Below are 20,825 nucleotides of genomic sequence, written 5' to 3'. Positions count from 1 at the left end.
GATGGTAAGGTTCCGCTCTTTGTTACGGCCGAGCCGCGTCCCCTTGTGTCTGCGCGCCGACCGGCACTCGGGCTGCTTCCGTATCGTGGTGATTGTAAATGGCAGAGCAATGAACGTTGGCGGCGGGGGTGGGGGGTACACGTGTCTTCTTGAATTCATGTTTGGGGTTTCTCTGGATATATACCCCGAAGCTGAATCGCTGGGTTGTAAGGCAGCTGTTTAACTTCTTGAGGGCCCTCCACCCTGCTTCCCACCGCATCCGTACTGGTGCTTGCTGGGCGATCGACGGGACGGCCATGCTGACAGCCGTGCGGGGAGGTCTCGTTGTGGCATTAATGTGCATCGCCCTGCTCATGAGCGATGCTGAGCATCTTTTCATGTCTGTTGGCCGTCTGTGTGTCCTCTTGGGAGAAGTGTCTGGCCAGTTCCTTTGCCCATTTTTTAAAGAGATTGTTTTTTGGCTGTTGAGTTGTGTGATTTGTAATAATTTTATTCTAAAAAAAAAAGGTTTTTGGTAGCATCTTTGGGGTTCGCTATAGTATGTCACGTGCAGACAGGGACAGTTGTACTTCCTCCCTGGCTGGGTGCCTTCTCTCGTCCGACAGTGTGGCTGGGACTCCTGACGCTGTGTTGCATGAAGTGGTGGAAGCGGACGCCCTTGTCTCTTCCTGCCCACGCAGCAAAGGCTTTCTCAGCTCGTCGCTGGTGGGATGTTGGCTGTGGGTTTGTCGTACACGGCCTTCCATGTGTTGGGTTTTACATCCCCTCTGTTCCCACGTTGAGGAGAGGTTTTCTTGTAAATGAATGCTGGGTTTTGCCACGTGCTTTTTCTGCCTCCGTTGATGGAACTGGATGATTTTTATGCTTCATACTGTTCACGTTGTGAGTCACCTTAATTGCAGGTATTGAACCAACAACCTTGCTTCCAAGAGGTAAACCCCACGTGATCTGTGGTTGGTTGCTGCCCATGCTGGGCTTGGGCCGCTCAGCAGGAGGTTCAGGGCGGCTGCAGCCTATCCCGGGTTTGTGGGCCTCTGAGAGATCTTGGGGAAGTCGGCAGCGTGGGCTGAGGCTGGTCACTTGTGTGGGAGAGTTGCTGGAAGGGGTTCTGGCTGAACCGTGAAACTGGTGGGGCAGGGTCTCGGGGAACTGCTGGGGGGCGGGTTGAGCGGCATCAGCCAGGTTGATGGTGACTCAGCCTGGGCGCCCACCCGTGTCTGGCGGGCGTCGTGGGGGCCGGCGGGAGCTCCACAAAGGGACAGTGGCACTGGCCAGCACTTGTGTCCTTGAGAGAGCTGCCCTTCCTGCTGGCCCTGCAGCCCCCACCCTGAAGTTTGTCCACTTGTTTCCTCCCCATAAGTCCCTGTCACTTCGAGGGCTGCTCCGCCGTCCCCGAGCGCGCCGGAAGTGAGTGGGTCAGCGAACCGGTGCAGGGCTCCCTTGAGACCCGTGGTGTCTACGTCTCTAGCCGCCGCTTGTCTCTCTGGGACACGTCTCTGCTGGCCTTCACGACCCAGGGTCCCCGGGGACTTCTCTCCCTGGCACTGGAACCAGGGCTGGAGCGTGCCCGTGTGGGGCTGGGACCCCTCGCTCATCGGCGGGGTGGTCCTCCCGATGTTTACCTGGCGCACATGGGTGCCTGGACCGGCCCGTTCCGCACCTCAGCCCCTCCTGCCAGTGTCGGCGTGGCCTGCTTGTGCCCTGAGTCAAAGGGCCTCCGTTCCACTGGAGGCACAAAGTGAGGCCGTTTTTCGGACAGCACTCTGACACAGTGAGCTGGAGGCAGGAGGTCTCCCTGAGGTGACACCGAAGCGAAGCCATGAGGAACGGAGAGACGGGGAGCAGAGGGACAGGAACAAGCCCCCCCCCCCGTCCCCCCGTCCCCCAGCACGTGCGAGGGCCCTGAGGTCTGCGAGGCGCGGGAACCGAGAGGCAGGCCAGGCGGGCCAGCAGCAGGAGGCGGGACCAGACGGAAGCGAGAGCCAGGTCACAGGGATTCGGAAGATCCGAGAACAACGGGAAGTGACAGGAGGCGGCACCACAACCCTGACCTACGGGAGGTGACCTGTGCTGCCCCGCCGAGGAGGGGGGCCGTGCGGGACCCCGAGTAGTGCCGCGCTGACCCAGAGGGGGCCGGGGGAGTGGAGCGGCTGGCTGTGCGGTGGAGAGACGCCGTCAGGCCTTCCAAAGGACAGTCCCCGGACTCCACCCCTCCTGCTGGGCTGACCTGCGTTTCAGACGTCGGAGTCACGTGACTTCGACACAGAAAACATCTCCGGAAAGGCCACCTCCCCCCGGAAGGCCCAGCTCCGCAGGTGTCCCTGGCTTCTGTGCTGGGAGGGCAGTCGGCCTCAGATACCAACAAAGCCGTGTTCCCCGTTCGAAGCCCCCAAGCAGTGCCGACGCCTCCGGTAGGCCAGCTGTCTCCTTCAGACGCCACTCACCGGGGACAGCCGGGTCCCGGGTCCTCTGCACGGGGGGGGGGGGGGGGGGGGGGGGGGGGGGAACGGACCTCGCCTCGCTGCTTTGTTATTGAAGAGCCTCCCCCGCATCCCAGCCGGGGCTCGGGGCAGGCAGCCGCCCCCGAGGCCGGTTCTTCTCGGTCCCACACGCTGAGTGATGTGCTCCGTTGGTTTGACTGTTTGCGTGCAGAGAAGAAACCTCAGTTTCCTTTCGGCGACACACTGACGCTTCACGAGCACAGCTGTCAAGGGGGCCAGGGGTTCGCTTTACAGCTGCGGCGCCCACCACCGGCTCTTGCCAGAGCCGCAGGGCCCCCACCTCGTGCCGAGGAACTGGGTGCTTCTGAAGCAATGAAGCAAGATGGTCCCCGTCACAGCGTGGAGAGCCTGGTGTCACGCCCATCCACAGCTACGGTCCCCTCCCAGGACGGGCACCAGGACGTCAGCCTCGCGCCGCTCACAGGGCGGGCACACGACCCTGGTCAGCACGGCCCTCATCCATGGTTCCAGAAGGTCACTTACAACTTCCATGATCTTCTAGAGTGGAGCTCACGTCCTACCGGGGAGGAAGGCGGAGCAGGTCCTCCTGCCCGTGGGCGGCGGCTGCGCCTGGAACGCCCCCAGAGGAGGCTGCCGCACACAGGGCCGCCCTCCTGCCCGCCCCCACTTCCACTTGTCCACGCTGACGCTGCGGAGGCCCCCAGGTCCAGGCCACCTGCTCTGGAGAAGACGCCCCCCTTTCCCCACTGCGGGCCTCGCCCCTCCGCCCCCCCCCCCCCCCCCCCCCCCCCGGCAGGCCACTGGCCGCTGCCGTTGCAGTTTGGGCTCCCGCCGCCTGCGGCCTTGGGCCCCGGAAGTCCTTCCCACCCGGTTCCGCTCCGGCTCGGGAAGGAAGGAAACACGTCACTCCTCAGACGCACGTCCACGCAGGCCCACCCGCGGCTCCCGCGCCTGCCCTCCCCCGGTGTCCATCCGCGAGGGGCCCGCTGCCCTCGCCTGGTGCAGTCAGGACGCACGGGGACAACGGTGCCAGGGCCCCCTTCTCCGAACCCAGGTCCGGCCGGCGCCTGCTAGTCCTCCCCGTCCCACTCCCGCTCCGGGAGCACTGCACCTCGGAGACCTCGTCTTTCCTCCCTCCCTCCCAGAAGCCGCTCCACTGGCACTGCGGGACTCCTGGCGGCGGCAGCTCTGCCCGACCTGGAGCCCCCCAGGAAGACCCTGCTGCCCCCGCTGCTCCCAGCCTCGTACCCCGGCCTCCTACCCCGGCCCGGTCTGCACGGCCCGCTGACCCCTCCCGGCTCGCAGAGGTGAGTGCCCTGGAGACTCGCCTTTCTTCTCCCTAACAGGTGCCCTGCGGGGGGAGGGCGGGTCTCAAAATAAATCAATACTTTCTTTTTGACCCTAAATGAGTACTTGGGTGAAACTATTAGATAGTGCTCTGTGATTAAGATATCTATACGTGGCCTCAAAAGCAAACCGAAGCAGGGAAGGGGAACAAAAGACCCGCGAGCTGCCCAGGTAGTTTACTGTGTTCTCCCACATACGACGCCGTGACGAGTTACTGTGCTTTGTTGTGTGTAATGCTCGTGTTTTTGCCCAAATGTCTGAGGGAGAAATGAGGATGGCTGTCACACGTGGGTGTGATACTTCTGTGTACGATGCGCACAAAACCCTGGGTGTGCGACGCACGGCAGAGTGCGGTGCTCTCCGACGTGTGGGCTCCAGTGCACCGCAGCGGTTGCTGGTCTTCGGAAACAAAGTTTGTTGGAGGGTGATTTCAGGTCCACAGGACAGTTGCAAAGATCACACAGACGGCCCCCACGCCCCCCGACCGTCTCCCCTCGCGTGACTGAGACCAGAGGTGTTCACGTCGGCCCCCTCCCATCACATAAACCACAGACGTGGCGCTGACCCCGCCGGCTTTCCCGGTCGAGCCCTCTTCTGTTCTGGGGCCTGACCCAGACGCCGGGCCGTCGAGTCTCCGCCATCTCCCTGGTGTGTGTGACTGCAACTCAGGTTCGTCACGCGTTTCGTTTCTCAGGGCCCGGGCAGGCTCACTCCTCGGCATCCCAGTTTTCCTCTGACGCGCTCAGCACACAGAATGTGCTGGTAACAGCTCTCCCACGATCCGGCGTCTGCTCCTTCCCTCTCACCTCTGGGCCCAGTTAGCTGCTGACTGATCCCCCGGCAGCATTTCGGTTCCCACGGTCCTCTTTCTAGCGTCACTTCCTGTCGCCGGATGCCCTTTCCCGGGTTTGGAGGCGTTGGCTGCATTTGGGTCAATTCTGTGAGCACGCCTTTCTGGGGCGCACGCTCATTCCCCACCCCCACCCACCCCCACCCCGTCACCGGGACCTTCCCTGGCCTCACCCACGTCTGCACTGGGCTCAAGCACAGACTGGGGCGGGGGGCCTTTCTGTGCGGATGGCCTGACGGGGCTCAGTGCACCGACGCCCCGGCTGGCAAGGTGGGGGTGCACGGCGAGCGCAGCCGTGTCGCCGGGCGCGGCAGCGCTGGGCCTCCGTGTGTGGATGTTGTTTCCTGGCGTGTTGCTTTTTAAGTTGCTCACAACACCAGAAGTTCTCAGCAGCTTCCCAGAGGAAACTGTATTATTGGTATGGGTTTTTCCTCCAGCGTTGGATAGAATTCGTCAGTAAACCCATCTGTGCCGAGTTTTCTACGTGGGAAGGTTTTTTAAACTACAGGTTTCGGCTGTCTGTGTCTCCAGAGGAGCTGGGTGATTTGCCTCTTTCAAAGAGTTTGTCCATTGCACCTCACACATGGCCACCCCGTTGGTCACTGTAGGTCCTGTGCCCTTTGGTAAGCAGCGTCGGGTGCACAGCGTCGAGTGTGGCGTGCACGCGCACACACACACACACACACACACACACAGCTGTCCGTCAGCCCCACACCAGCAGGGCCTGGTTCCCACTGACCAGCCACTGCCGACGCATCACCGCCTCCCGAGCCCACAGCGTGCGCCGGGCTCTGCCTCTGGTTCTGTGCGGCCTGCGGATTGGACCGCTCACCTGCTCCCGTCCCCATGGCCGCCTCCTGTGTGCCACCAGCTGGCCTAGAGCAGTGAGCAGGTTTCCACCGAGGGAGGCGTGCTCAGGGTCCCTCCGCGTCTGTGTGCGGCGTGCTGTCCCGGTTCTTTCCGCCGTCTGGGTGGTCCGCAGTGCACCCGCCCACTCACCGAAGGACGTCCAAGTTGGGGCAATTAGCAAAGCTGCCGGAAGTGAGAGTTTTCTGTGGCCACTAAGTTCTCAGCTCCTTGGGGTAAACCACCCAGAGGCTTGACCGTCGGGTCACATGGTGGGACTGTATGTTTTGTAGACGATACACGCAGTTTCCTAGGAAATTCCGCCAAACACGTGCACCGTGGCTGTGCCGTGGCTGTGCCACGTGGTGCTCCCACCAGCAAGTGCGATTCCTGTGCTGCTTGCCTGTCACCTGGGGACACTCTGGGGGGCGCCCTTGTCCTCACTGATGCTGGGAGGTTTTTTGTTTTGTTTTGTATTCTTACTAAAGGTTTTGTCAGTTTTTATATTCTTGACCCAGTGTTTGGTTTCGCTGATGTTCTGATTTCCTATTTCATCCAGGTATCTGATTATTTCTTCCGTTCCTGTTCCAATTATTTAGTATTTCTTCTGCTTCTTTGCCCTTTTTCTATTTACCTAAGGTAAAAGCCAAACTCACTGATTTTCAGACCCGTATTAACCCTTTCCTGACGGAGGAGCTCGGAGCTCCGCGCCTCCCCTACGCCGAGAGGGCGGCGCCGGCCCCTCTGCCGTGCCGTGGCGGCGCGCTCAGCGCAGAGTGGCCTCCCGAGTCCCCTCCGACCCACGGGCGCTGGGGAGGCGTCCCTAGGTTTTCAGGCGGTTTCCTTGTTGATTTCCAGCACAAGCGTCAAGCCTTGAATCTGTGTAAATTGAGGCTTGAGATCCCGGGACACAACCTGTCTCGGTGAATGTGTCTCGTGTACTCGGGAGAGTCACTGCGTCCCGGGTGGGGGTGGCCCGTGACGTTACTTCTGTGGCGCTGGCTCGGCCGTGGCGCAGGTTTCCTCACCCCGGTGACCGCGTGCTTTCTGTTCTGCTGCCGCCGGGAGGCGCGGTGAACCCCCGTAAGCCGTGGGTGGCGCCTGTCCGGAAGGGAGCTCCGAAGGGCGGTTTCCGCTCAGCGGGTCGGCCCTTTCCCGGCCACGAAAGGACCGCGATCCCCGCAGCAGCCCGACTGGAGTCCGCTCTGACTGACATCAACACCGCTCCCCGGAGGCCTCCCACTCGTGCCGGGCACGCGCGTGCTCTCCCACCCAGCTGATGTGCGTCACACCGCAAGGCAGTCTCTGGGAGGCGGCGGGCGGCCGGGTCCCGCAGCTCGGTCCAGGCTCGCGCTCGGCCCTCCAGCCGGGGCACCGCCGGTCCTGCTGCGCGTGAGCCCACCAGCCCGCTGCTTTGTCCTCCGTCCCGCACCGTCGGGGCTCCACGTTGAAGGACAGACAGAAAGTCGGGGGTACGGGCCTGTTCTTCTCCCCGCGTGGAGGCCCAGCGAGGTGTCCAGACGGCCTCTCGGGCCGCGCGCTGGGCCTCCAAGAGGCCGAGTCAGTGACTCGGTGACCAGGACTCGCTCCACGTGTTGGCCGCTGAACACACGCACACGACTCCCGGGTCGGCCTCTCTGCCCGAGACCCGTGCGTGTGCGTTCACGCGCACAGGAATTCTGGCCTCTCTGCCCGGCCACCCGGGTCGCAGCTCTGCCTGCCGCCCCCCGGCCAGCCGCCACAGCACATGTCCGCAGCCACATCCCCGCGGTCTCCAACTCACGATTCACACCCAAACACGGGACCCGCCCTGCGGCCAGAGCCGCTCCCGAGCACGCCGGTCCGGCAGCCGAACCCGGCAGCACGCCTGCACACTCGGGGTGGCCCGGACCGCAGGCTCCAGCACACAGAGACAGCACATGATTAAAAAGATCCTTTATTTTAAATGTACATAGTACCACAATTAATCAAAATAATTTATAATAATCAACTGCCTTTTAAATATGATCTTATAAGTGATGCCTCTGAAGTTAGAATTAACGTGGACTCGGTCAGTGTGTGTTTAACGTTAACCGTCTGCCATGAAGTCTCCCAGGCAGGAGAGAGAGACGAGCCCGACCAGACGGATGGACACTGCCCGCTGTCACAGGGACTGGCACGGGCACACATCAGCTGGGGCAGACCTAGCCGTCTCCTGGGTCGGGCCCTTCCACACGGGCCTGGCTCTTGGCGTTACAACTGCACTCTGGTTTTCTACAGTGAGCACGCAAGTCCTTAACAGCAGCCTAGAAGGGACCTCGGTGTCCTGGTGGCACCCGAGTCCTCCCCTCCCGCCGGTCACCCGGTGCTGCCCCCCATCTCCCCAGGCTGCCCCCCAGGGGGACGGCAGCTCACACCCACATCCCAGCACGGGGTCCACCTTAACCTTCCAGGTGCCACTGCTGAGAGGAGGAGCCGTCACAGATTGCCATGGCAACGAAGCCTTTGTGACTCAGCGGGTCCACCGCTTTCAGGCACTGCCCAACTGACACCTGGTACAGCCGACTGCTCTTCTGGAAACAAGAAAGGAGGGGCCGCTCAAGCACCGCTGGGCGTGGGGAAGCATGCACAGCCCGCCAGAGCCCACGTGGAAGGTTCCTTTTGGGGCGCTACCAGCTCAGAACCCCTCCCACCGGCAGAACAGGAGTCCGCCTGCCCTGCCCCTGCCCCCCACACTAAGCCAGCTCCTCACCCCGAAGGTCCACTGCTGGGAGCCCCCGGACCCGTGGCACTTCATGAGTCGAGGTGGGTCCGACGAGCGGGTCTCCGACATGTCCAGGCAGAGGAGGTTGCTTAAACCAGCTCGTGCTCTTCGTTATAAATCCAGACCTAAGGGAAAAAGTAAAAGATCAAAACTGAAGTTCCCCCCACAGCAGTCAGAAAAGACAGAGAAATAAAAGCATCCAGGCTGGACAGGAAGAAGTGAAACTCGTCATTTACAGATGCGTGATACTGTACCCAGAAAACCCTGGAGACGCCATCAAAACTCTGTGGGAGCCGACAGCCCCGGCGAAGCTGCGGGCGCGGGATCGACACACACAGACCAGCTGTGCTCCTCCCACAGCAGTAACACGTGCTCGGGAGACAGCAACCCCACTCGTGACCGCATCAGGAAAACAAAGTGCCCAGAACTAGATCTGACCAGAGAAAAGGACCGGTGCTCGGAGAGCTGTGCGACACTGATGTGTCTCCTCGGGCAAGGGAAACAAAAGAAAAAATAAACAACTGGGACTCCATCAAACTCAAAGTTTTCCGAACAGCAAAGCAAAAAACAAAATGAGACAGTTTACTGAATGGGAGAAGATATCTGCCAATGACACATCCGAAACGGTTAATACCCCAAAACATATAAAGAACTCATACAACTTAACACCAAAAAAACACCCCCAAACCACCCAACTTAAAAATGGGCAGATGCCCTGGCTGCTGTGGCTCAGTGGATGGAGTGCTGGCCTTCAAACCAAAAGTCACCGGTTCAATTCCCGGTCAGGGCACAGGCCTGGGTTGTGGGCCAGGTCCCCAGCAGGGGGTGTGGGAGAGGCAACCACACATTGATGTTTCTCTCCCTCCTTCTCCCTCCTTCTCCCTGCCTCTCAAAATAAATAAATATGTAAAATCTTTAAAAAAAAAAAAAAAAACTGGGCAGAGGACCTGAACAGGCTTTTCTCCAGAGGACATACAGGTGGTCAACAGGTACATGAAAAGATGCTCAGAATCTCACTGCTCATCGGAGAGGTGCAAATTAAAGCCGCGATGAGCGCTCACCTCACACCTGTCAGAGTGGCCATCTCAACGAGCCGACCGGTGCCGGTGAGGGTGCGGAGAGAAGGGACCCGGCGCACTGCTGGTGCGACTTAAATCCGTGCAGCCCCTGGCAAAGGCCGTACGGCGTTTCCTCAGAAACATCACCCAGCAATCGCACTCGGGGGAATTTAACCGAAGAACACGAAAGCACGAGCCTGAAAAGCTGTCTGCCCCCCTCACAGCAGCCAGGACACGGCAGCAGCCTAGCCGCGCCGCACCGGGCGCGCGGGTGGAGCGGGGGGCGGGGCACGTGGGTGAAGCGGGGGCGGGGCGCGCGTGCGGTGGGCTCAGACTCAGCCGGAGAGGAGCGGCGCCCCGCCACCCGTGCCACGGCCCGGGCGGGCCTGCGCCGGGCGAGTCAGAGTGCACACGGCCGTGACCCCCTTCCACGCGGGCTCACCTGGTTGGGGTCGCTGTAGTCACACGCCTTCAGCACCACGAGGCCCCCCTTCTGACTCGGGCGGCCCTGGGCCACCAGGCACCTGCCGGTCTGGGGGTGGTAGAGCTGTGGGAGGAGAGGCGGCGTGTGAAACCCAGCATCAGACAGGCCGACGCTAGACCCGGGGGTCGGGGTGAACGGGGAAACGTCAGCCAAAGGCGGGGACGCCCTGGGCCTCCAAAGCACGTTCGCTCCTACACCCTGGCGCAGTGCACAGCGGCGTGTAGGACCCTTCACGGCTGCAGGCCGTCTTAACCACAGGTGCGGGCAAGCTCAGGTGGCAACTCCGCCTGAAGACACGGGTCGACCGATCCCCCAGAGGGAAGAAGAGCCATCACTGTGCCCTGAGCAGAGCCCTGGGAGGCCGAGAACGGAAGGCCCGAAGCGCACACGACCCAGTCAGGTACAGACTGTGAACGCCGCGGGCATTCCAAAGGCTGAGGTGCCCGAAAGCAGCCAAGGGGCCCGTCCCAGGAAGGGGGGGCTCTTCCAGGACTGAGTGAGTGCGGCCAGCGAGGCGGGAACGACCGTGACGAGGGGCTCAGCTACAGGGACACACGCTGCGCCGGTCTTCCCTGGAGCCGGGGACACCTGACTGTAGCATCTGGGTGGGTTTTAAATCTCAGAACAAGAAGGGGAAAGCTCCAGGCTTCTTACCAGCCGCCCCGCAGCGGTCACAGAACCTACGCAGCCTGCAGAAAGCAAGTTCTAACAAATGACTCAGGGAAAAGGCCTGCGTTTCCTGGCTAGGGTCCTGAGATTTGCGTGATTACAAAACTGCAGAAATCCTGCCCTGGCTGCTGTGGCTCAGTGGACTGAGTGCCGGCCTGCGAACCAAAGGGTCGCCGGTTCAATTCCCAGTCAGGGCACAGGCCTGTGCGGTGGGCCAGGTCCCCAGTCTGGCGTGTGCCAAGAGGCAACCAACTGATGTTTCTCTCCTTTCCCCTCTCTAAAATAAATAAGTAAATAAAGTTTTTGCGAGAAACAACAGGGAGCGTGTAAGCAAATGCAGTCGGCCAGTGGGGCTCCCGCTCAGCTCTGACGACCGCCACACACCGGGCGTGAGCCTCACCGTGCACCAACACCCAGACGGCGCCGCCCGCTGCTCCCTGCCTGCAGTCGGCTCCCGGAGCCGAGGCCAAACGACTGCGGCTGCCCCACCCTCTCCTTCTGTTTCGCCCATTCGACAGGTCCGTGCCCAGTGCACTGCACACTCACACTGCCTTTCGCACCCGCACTTGCACCTGTCCTCTCGGGAGCAAGCGTGTGACTTAGAGAAGCCAGGAGTCACGCTCCCGCAGCCCCGGCAGGGAAAGGGTCCCCACAGCCAGGATGATGTAGCTCCTGCACCTCCCTCAGCAGAGGGAACCGTACGGACGTACGGGAGGCCAGCCCCGGTCCCCACCGAACACCCGCCAGGCCCACCGCCCCGCTCACCCGGCCGCGCCGCAGCACCCGGGGCCGCTTCGGCCCTCTGTTGACGAAGAGGGGCTGCTGGGCCCTGGCGTTGGGCCCGGAGACCTGCATCTCCGGGTAGATGTGGTCCAGGTACCACTTGAACGACTTGCAGCCCAGCCGCCGCCTCAGCTCCACGCGCTCGCTGACGTTCCCGTAGCTTCTGGTCCTCAGGTCGGGCCGCAGGGAGAAGTACTGCTCCTGCGTTGGAGAGGGCGCATTCCTGGTTAAGGGGCGCCACCGAGTGCGTGGCGGGGGGGGGGGGGTGTTCGAGGACGTGCGAGAAAACAGGTCGTGAGCAAAAACGCTTCTCAGGCCAGTGCTTTCTGGATTCTGACCGAAACGGCCATGGGAAGTTGTTGCCCAGCCAGGCCTGTGGCTGACCACGGTAGGAAGAGGAACGGTGAGGTGCACCCCGGTTCCCGAAGCGGCAAGACCCGTGGGGACGGCACCCACCGCACACCGATCCCGACTTGCGTCTCAGAGTCGCTGCAACAGGCCACATGAGAGCCGGGCGGCCGCCCGCCATCCGACGCCAGGGCTCAGCCCCCGGGATCCCTGAGGGACCCCCACGGAGGTCCTGTCTCTGCCTGTGACATGGACTGCTGTTTGCCACATTCGAGTCCACCCCCCCAAACAGAAGCCACTCGAGTCACCGGACACAGACTCTCTACCCACTGACGTGACATGCTTGGGCGAGGAGGGCGGCCCGCTTTACCCGCCCGCAAAGGGGGCGGCGGGGGTCCCCGGGTCTGCCCTCAACCTGTGACTGCCGCGTCAATGAAAACCCGCAGTTTAAAATGAAAATGTGTTAACAGCTTTCAGATAGTCCTGGCTGTTCTTTGCACGTTAAAACTCAGTGACCTTTACAGACCAGCTGTGACAGGGACTGTGAGGTCATCGCCTGGGGCCCCCGCACTGCTGCAGCGCAGCCCGCCGGCCCGGCCCGCCTTGCTCTGGGAACGGGTCGGTGACCCGTGCGAGACTTCCTGCACTGGCCTCTCTGCACTGGTCGCTTGGAGAAGAGGGTTCTGGGACGTACTTCCAAGCAGATGAACCTCACTGCGCGACAGCCAGGGCACTCGTGTGCGTGCAGACCGCTGCCGCCCGGGCAGACAGGTTCTGCGGCTCACTGCCGGCGCCTCGCCTGCAGCTGGGCACCACCCACGCAGCGGTGTCCTCCGGCGGAATTTCACACGTGCTGCCCACCCAACCGCGGGGACAGCTGGGCCCGGTCGGACGACCTGGGGCACTGTGAGGGCTGCCGCGCTGGACAGCGGTGACTCCAGGTGACTGGCACGAAGCCCGGCCTCGGGGAGCTCAGTCCGGTGGCGGGAAGTCCTGCCTCTGCTCCCCAGTCCAGCATCGCCTCGTCCTCATCACTCCCAGGGGACAGGGGACACGAGACATGCCCCTCCACCTGCATTCACCTCGGGTTACCCGGTCCTGCGCTCTGCCGTCGGTGTATCCCCCAGCCCCACGCGGGCCCAACAGACCTCGCTCAGAACAACTGGATGAGCACGGTGGCATTTCTCAGGACAGGAGGTGGAACTCACACACACGTCCATCGGCTCATGAAAGGATGGACAAAATGCGGTCCTGCCACACGCTGGACTGTCACTGGGCAATAAAAAGGGACCGACACGGGTGGCACAACGTGAGGACCCTGGCACACCGATCTGAGTGAAGAACGACAGTCACAACGGCCCGGCGCCGTGCAACCAGGTTTGTGTGCAAGGCCCCGGCGGTGCAGTGAGGGAGCGGAGTCCTGGTTACCTGGTGGCGGCGGCGGCGGCCGAGGACACGGGGTCTCTTCGGAGAGTGAGAAAGTGTTCTAAGAGGTGGTTTCTGAATCAAACCTCCATAAAGCTGTTGCCCAGGCAGCGGAGCCGCAGGCCGCATGTCAGGGGAGGGGCGGGAAGGACGCCGCCCGAGCAGGCCGCAGGGGGAGCCCGCGAGCCGCGGGAGGAGCCCGGGGTCTGGGGGCCGCAGGGGGCTGAGGACACGCGGGAGAAAGTGTTGCCGCCGCCGCCGCCGCCCGTCTCGGTTCCTACTGGCTGGGCGCGCGGAGAACCGGGTGACTCGGAGCGAGGGAGCGCGCGGCGGCAGGGGCACCTGCATGCACACCCGCGCGGCCCCGGCCCCGGCCCGGCCCCGGCCCCGCTCGCCCGCTCACCTTGTACTCGTCCAGCCAGACGTGCGCCAGCCGCAGCGAGTTGTGCGTCATGGTGTCCCGGCCTTCCGGGGAGCCGTAGGGCCGCCGCTTCCGGAAAATGTGCCCGACTCTAGAGCAAGGGATGATGAAGAGTTTACCGCCACACATCCAGATCTGGTCGGAAGCAAAACACGAGTTAATGGTCGCCGCGGAGCCGTGCGTCGGTGCGCGCGCGTGCGGGCGTGCCTGCGGGCGCGGCCACGAGGCCGGTGCGTGCGGGAGCCCTCGCGCGGCCACGAGCCCTGTCTCTGGGAGGTGGGCGTCTGCGGGGCTTCATCCCGCTAGAGCCGACCGTCCCGAAGGAAGGCCGAAGCGCACTTCCCTGTAACTGTCCGGCTCGGGCCTGGAACAACGCTGCACTCCTTCGCCGCCGGGCGTCTGACGCCGCGCTCACCGCGCGCTGTCGGACCGGGTGCAGAATAACTAGGTCCAGATTCAAGAGATCCTAGATCTGGTCTAAATTTTACTTTTCACTGAGTCACCTTACACAGTTCCTTTAATTTTTACTCAGGTACCTCATTTTTTACACCAAGACTGAACTAATAATGTCTATTACTCCTTTCAACTTCAAGACTCTAAAGATAGTGTAAAAAAAACACTACCTTTTAAAAACACTGCGGTCAGCACACGTGCAAAACTACCCCACGGCCGGCGCACTGACACCGTGCCGCTGCGGGGACGTGCACCCGCTCCCCTGACTGGGAGGGGCGCGGGGACCCGTGTCACCCTCCCCCCCCCGCTCCCCCCACGCGGAGGTGCTTGTGTGTGCAGCGTTCAGGAGGCAGTGCGTGGGGGGACGCTCGGTTTTTTGTCACGTGAGCTGGACCACTCCTGGAAGTGGGAGGGGGAGCTGGGAGTGGTTTCCAGGAAAACAGGAGCGTGCCGGACGGTCTGGGGCAGTCGGGGAGATCTGGTCCCCACCGTGTCCAGCAAGGACAAAGCGACACTAAATGCACATTAAGTCTTACACCAAACCATTCACCACAACCGTCCCTTCCGGATTCTCATAAAACAAATGCAAGGCTGCTTCTGTGCTTCTGACAGTTTGAATGGACGTTGTCCATATCACAGATTATGGCAGGGTAGCATGCATTGAGGACAATTTCTTAACAACCAAAGAGAATGCACAGAAAATACGGGCTCGCGGACGCACACACGAATGACTGAGCAGGTAAAAAATATACAATCACCCGAAACGATATCTCCAGGTTCTCCCCGCCCCAGATGTCCATGCCGCTGTCGTACCGCCCGAGCTCGTCGAAGTACTCCCTGTTCATGGCGAACAGCCCTCCGGCCATCGTGGGCGACCTGGGAGACAGGTGCATTGTGTCAGCTCTGTATGGTCGGGTTTCTGGTTCTAAAGAGCTCAGTGCAACCGTGGAACATCACTGATAAACACTCGGTCACCCGTCACAAAACAGTGTGTCTAGTACCAGGGACGGAGCTGGCCCACACAACCCCCTTGCCAGGCCGCTGGTGACAGACCAGACAACGGGTGACGCAGGCCACTCTCCCGACACCACAGCACTCTCCTTCACCATGACCGCTGTTGGCAGAGGTCCACCTGCCATGAGCTACGGAGCTCCGCCTGGCAGGCTCGGGGCCACTGGGGTGAAGGCTGGACTCCAGGGCCCCGAAGTGGGACCAGACAGCCTGGCTGCTCTGAGTCTGCCTCAAAGAACTTGACTCAACGGTGTGTGTGGCCAGAGGCTCTTGAGTCGGGTGGCTCTGGCTCCAGGCAAGCATGTCTCTTCCCTCTGGAGACACTTCCTGGCTGTCTGGGCCGGGCGCCTCCGGCATCTGACGGGTTGGGGCCAGGGATGCTGTTATGTGAATAACTCAGCAGGCCCAGCAGGCCCACGCTGTCCAGACTGAGAGCCCTGTTAGCCAGAGTGAGCGAGCGGTGGGCTGGCCTCCCCGAGCTTCCAGGCACCGCCCACCACCACCCCAGCAACTGGGTTAGGCAGGCTGGGAGCTGGCGCCCAAGCCGCCTGCAGCAAGCGAAGCGAGGTTCTGCGTGCAGGAAAACATCACCCACCCAGGAATGCATGCATTTCTGCAGTTCCCCACACACAGTGTCTGGGACCAAACAAAAACCACCAGGCAAACGGAGGACCGAGCAGCCGGGAAGCCGGGTCCCAGGAACGGGGAGCGGGAGGAACGAGCCGTCCGCGGTAGCGCACGTGTGCGGGTGTCAGGCAGCGGGGCCTCGGGGCCGCGGCGCCGGCAGAGGCTCCAAACCGCTGGCCGGGCACGGTCAAGCACGAGAGACCAGGCGTGAGCAGGGGAGTGGGCGGCACCAAACACACACCCGTGTCCACTATCTGAAAACACTGCTGGCGAAGACGGGAGGGAATGTGGCCGATGAGGTGACCTTCCAAGGAAACGAAAATAAGACATCTCCCCAGAAGGTTGCAGAATAAAACCCTCAAAGTCCCGAAAGGACACTGCCTGCCAATCCAGAACTGGATGTCGAGTGAAATTATTCTTCCAACTAGGGGTGGAACGAGGGCATTTTGGAAAGAGGAATAATCGCCGGAAGGTCCGACCGAAGGAAATACTGAAACGTGTGCGCCAGAGCGGAAGTGACCCCAGACGAGAGTCCTCGGGTGCAGACCGAGCAGAGGACCACGACGGGAGAAGCACGTGGGGGACCCTCGGTGCATCGCGCTTACGGGTCCCGTAGGGTGAGCCCCTGGCACTGTCTGGAGGAAGCACCGGCGTAGGTCACACTTCGATCAGTCGAGGACACGAGCTGTCACCCGCGGGGCAGCCACTGAAGTAACAGGACACCAGACTGTGCAACATGCACGGGACACGCCGCTGACGGGGACACGTCCAAGGCCACAGGCAGACCGGCAGCGGAGGGGAAGGGCAGGGAGGCGGGGGCCGCTGGCCCGAGCAGACGGCTCGGCCACGTGAGCGTCAGGCCACGAAGTGCGGCTCCAGCGTGCAGGTGCAGAACGAAAGGCGCTCGTGACGCGGAACGGCTTCATCCACCGGAAGGTCCAACACCTCAGGCGTCTGCTAACTCGCAGGAGGAACCGGGAGGAGAAACACGCCGAGGGAAACTGTGTGCCGCTTTCAGTAACCGACAGAGCGTGGGAACTAAGAGTTAACCGAAAATGTGGAATATCTGATAACACAGTAAACCTGACCAAACTGCCACGGAATCCCACCCTCAACCACTGCAGGAGACACGAGTCTCCAGGCCTACGAGGAGCACGTACACAGGTCAGTGCTGCCCGACCGTGGGGCAGACCTCGCCCGTTTACGTGGGGGATTAATAACCACCACAGAGTCTCCCGGTGTTTGGAAAACGGTAAATGCACTGCTAAACAGCCTATCAATTAGAAGCCATTACAATGAAAACATTTTAAAACACACGATAAAAATGATGTGTCATCTCTTAAGTACCTGTATTAGAAAGGGGAAAAGGCTGAAAACTTAAACGTATCTGAACGCCCAACTCCAGCAGTTAGCCACGAGGAGCAGCAGCTCGCACAGGGGCGGGGAGCAGGAGCGGAGGGGGCGGCACCTGCCGTCAGGAGGCGGCAGGACGAGCAGCCGCTCCCGCCGAGTGCCCCAGGAGCCAGTGCGGCGCCCGCACGCACCCGCATGGCACACCAGCCGGGGCCGGGTACGCTTCATTCTCGGCCCTTGGAGCGCCTCCCGAGAGCAGGGCCTGGTCCAGGCGACAGGAAGCGGGCAGTCCCCCAAAGGCCGGCAGAGGCACCCATAGCACCCTAGTCCCACCGGAGGTGTCTGGAAGACGTTACCTGCTGCTACAGGGGAGGGGGGCCGTGCCCTGCGACCAGCAGGCTCCCCTGTGCATCAGAGGCCGAGAATGGGGATGCTGGGAACAGGGCTGCTTGTGATATGAGAGCAACGCCCCCCACACAACCGAAAATGACACAACGGCCCCAGGAGCAGCGGGCCAATCAGCTGTGGCGTGTTCGCCACCAGAACAGAGCACGCTCACTGTGCGGCACCGACAACGAGTCAACAGTAGCTGAGTGTGCAACGCAGATGGTTTCCAGGGTGACGCCGGGGAAACAGACCAAACCGGGAGCCCCAGAGCAGGTGGGAACGAACGCGCTGCTCAGAGACACACCCACGGAGGCGGGACGACGGGGACCCGGGGACCCACGGCCAGGTCGGCCCGAGCGCTGGCTGCACGGGCGCCCGCGTTACGGCCGTCTATTCAGTGGTGTGCACACGCACATTCTTCACAGGTAACATTTTTACAATAGAGAAATTTAAGGGGAGTGGGTCCGAGACTCTAAAAACCAGAACTACAAGCCCCTGAAAGCGACGTGAGAGACGCAGAGGGAAACAGGAACGAGGAGGAGGAGCAGCGTGCAGGGCGGACGCTGCATCAGAGCGCGTGGGCGAGCAGGGACAGCAGACGCCTGGGACTGCGCCCAGGACCCCGGCTGCAGGAAAGCTGGCGTGTCCCCGACACCCTCCACAGCACCCCTCCCGCTGCCGGGCACGGAGGACGGCGACCCCCACGGGCCACAGGGGCACCCCCAGGAGTCCCACACAACTCGGCACACTGCTGACTCCGCCTGCGTTCCTCAGTCACTGAGCCGTAGAGCCTGGGAGCGAGGGCAATCTCTTGCTCGTTAATCTTTCCCAGGGCTTGGCAGACTGCAGAGCATTCGGTCAGCACTCAGGACTTTAATGAATAAACTAAGCCAACACTTGCTTCTCGCAGAGGAGGAGGAATTATCTTTAAGATGCTGTGTCCCCTGTGAGGTAGCGCTGGTGCGAGTCTCTCACACACACGGGGGAAGCCTTACTTTATGGGTGCAGTAGCTCCTCCCGGCCCCCCGAGCTCAGAGGGGGGAACAAGGTCCCACTTGAAGTGCAGCCCCCAGTTGAAGCCGCCCCGCACCACGGGGGACGAGCTGTAGGCCAGCGTGTCCGCGCTGATGATGTCGATCACCGGGCACACAACCGTGCGCCGGTCCTCCCGGATGGCGGCCAGCAGGGGCTGCAGCCACATCACGTTCACCTCGCAGTGGCTGTCCAGGAACACCAGCACGTCCCCTGGGGGGGCAGACGGGGGACAGTGCGCTCAGACACGTGGGCCCGCTGGACACGGCGTGATACGGCACCTAATATTATTTTAAAAATTCACTCTATTTTAAAAGGAAATGTTTACCAGATCATAAATGACAGTCAGGATTGCCAATCGTACACAGAGTTCACCACAAGAACACACACACGGTGGAGTCAATACAATGTAACTAAGGACTAACCAGACACTTTCAGCAGAAGGTTGTAAATCGGACACCTGCTCTGCCGTTTTGAAAGGGCAGAGGTAAGTGTCAGCGGGAAAGCTTTCAAAGACATGGTGACACCAAAAGGGACTTTGTTGCCCTGGCTGGTGTAGCTCAGTGGATTGAGCGCGGGCTGCGAACCAAAGTGTCGCAGGTTTGATTCCCAGTCAGGGTACTGCCTGGGTTGCAGGCCATGACCCCCAGCAACCACACATTGATGTTTCTCTCTCTCTCTCTCTTTCTCCCTCCCTTCCCTCTCTAAAAATAAATAAATAAAATCTTTAAAAAAAAAAGGACTTTGTCCTGGATGGACTCAGGAGGGTTAAGAGGAAAATTCTAATGAAAATACTTCCTAGTTGTGTAAGTCAGTTATTTTTTTTAAGATTTTATGTTTGAGAGAGGTGAAGGGAGGGAGACAGGGAGGGAGAGAAACGCTGATGTGAGAGAGAAACTACGGTTGGCTGCCTCTCACACGCATCCCAACTGGACACCAGGCCGCAACCCACGTGTGCGCCCTGACCAGGAATCGAACTGGCGACCTTTCAGTTTGTGGGATGACGCCCAACCCGCTGAGCCGGTCAGGGCTCTGCGTCAGTTTTCAGTATCATGTCTGTTTACCCACCGAAAACGAGGCGCATCACCAGGTATTGTACTTTAAGGATATTGGCATAATTCAAACCCAACAGTTTGGGTGTATTTTAAATTATGTCTTTAAAAAACTGCCAGACTTCAGCTGCATCTGGGTGTGGGCTCTTCCCTGAAGGGGCAGCAGTTAACGGTGAGGGCCGGGAAGACGACAGACCCGTGAGGACGCCGGGACTCGCCGCGGAGTCTGGGCCTGGGGAGGGGGGCTGGAGTTGGGCGAGGGCCTTCCCCAACCTGAACAAGCGACAGCCCTGCCCCCCCACCCCCACCGCGGGCCGTGCCCCTGAGGGACTGATTTCCCAGACCTCCGCAGCAGCCGCAGCACCCACGGGGGGGGGGGGGGGGGGGGGGCGGGGGAGGGGGGGGGCGCTCACTCAGCACCACCGTGCGGCACCACCAGGGGGGGCGATACCTGTTGCGTGGGCCGCTCCAATCATCCTTCCGCGAATTAACCCCTCGCGCTTCGTGTTTCTTATCACTTTGATTTTCCCCGGGAGCTGTGTCTGCACGAATTCATCTAGCTGTCCTTTCAGATCATCTGAAAATAAAAAGTCTGGTAATTATTCAAACCCCATGAGACAGACACAAAACAAACGTTTTATAGCTGCTCTAGAAAGTTGTGTCTGGTGCTTGCAACAATCTGTCGAGTAAATGCAACAGAACCTTCTGCTTTGTTCCGAGAGGACGAGAGGACGCCGCGGCTCATCCTGTGAGAGCGAGCAGGGAAGGAAGGGGGAAGGGGGAAGGGCGGGCGCGGCAGTGCCGGCCAGGACGGGCAGCCGCCTCAGCGACACCTCGTCCGTCCACGCTTCCACGGCACCCGGCACAGCCAGGGACCGGTCCACGGACCGCCCAGCAACAGGGTTGGAAACGAAGAAAACGAGGGGAAGTGTCTTCTGTTCTGAAGTGAGTTACCAAGTCTCACACCGCCTTGGGATAGCTGGGGAACGACCCTGTCGCCCCCACCAAACGTCCCGTAATGGCAGCAGCGAGCTCCCAGGGGTGAAGAGCTGCCCCCGCTCACTAGGCTGCCCTCTGCCCAGTGAACTCCGGGCGGGGCCCTCTGCCGCCCGGACACCTTCGAGGTCGACGCGGTCCCATCTGCTTACTGTCCCTTTGTGCCCCTTGCCCCAGGAGACGTCAGGTAGTTTACTGTGTGTTTCCTTCCAGTTTCACGGTTTCAGGTTTTACACCTGAGTCTCTCGTCTATTCTGAGTTTGTTCTTATACGTAATATGAAAAGTTGGTCTGGTTTCTTTCTTTTTTTCTTGCCTGTGCCTGTCCAATTTTATGAACACCATTTACTGAATAAACTGTCTTTACCCCGTTGCATATTCTTGCCTCCTTGTCATAAATTGATCATACGGATGTGGGTTTACTTCTGGGCTGTTTGCTTCCACCGACCTACGTGTCTGTGTTTCTGCCAGTACCGTGCT

At 60.9% G+C, this 20,825-nt stretch overlaps 1 protein-coding gene across 1 annotated transcript in view; it reads right to left on the bottom strand.

Annotated features, from left to right (window-relative positions):
• Positions 1-7,737: 7,737 nt before the first annotated feature.
• Positions 7,738-20,825, bottom strand: part of GALNT11 (polypeptide N-acetylgalactosaminyltransferase 11) — a 34,480-nt gene continuing 21,392 nt past the window's right edge. The window contains 9 exon segments of the mRNA XM_028525659.2: positions 7,738-8,057; positions 8,237-8,343; positions 8,346-8,373; positions 9,749-9,853; positions 11,225-11,443; positions 13,419-13,571; positions 14,648-14,765; positions 18,263-18,512; positions 19,803-19,928. Of these exon segments, the coding sequence (XP_028381460.1) occupies positions 7,926-8,057; positions 8,237-8,343; positions 8,346-8,373; positions 9,749-9,853; positions 11,225-11,443; positions 13,419-13,571; positions 14,648-14,765; positions 18,263-18,512; positions 19,803-19,928 (1,238 nt within the window). The 3' untranslated portion in view covers positions 7,738-7,925.

Source organism: Phyllostomus discolor, chromosome 10 (genome assembly GCF_004126475.2).
Source record: "Phyllostomus discolor isolate MPI-MPIP mPhyDis1 chromosome 10, mPhyDis1.pri.v3, whole genome shotgun sequence".
Classification (NCBI taxonomy): domain Eukaryota; kingdom Metazoa; phylum Chordata; class Mammalia; order Chiroptera; family Phyllostomidae; genus Phyllostomus; species Phyllostomus discolor.
This window is presented reverse-complemented; position numbering and strand designations above follow the sequence as displayed.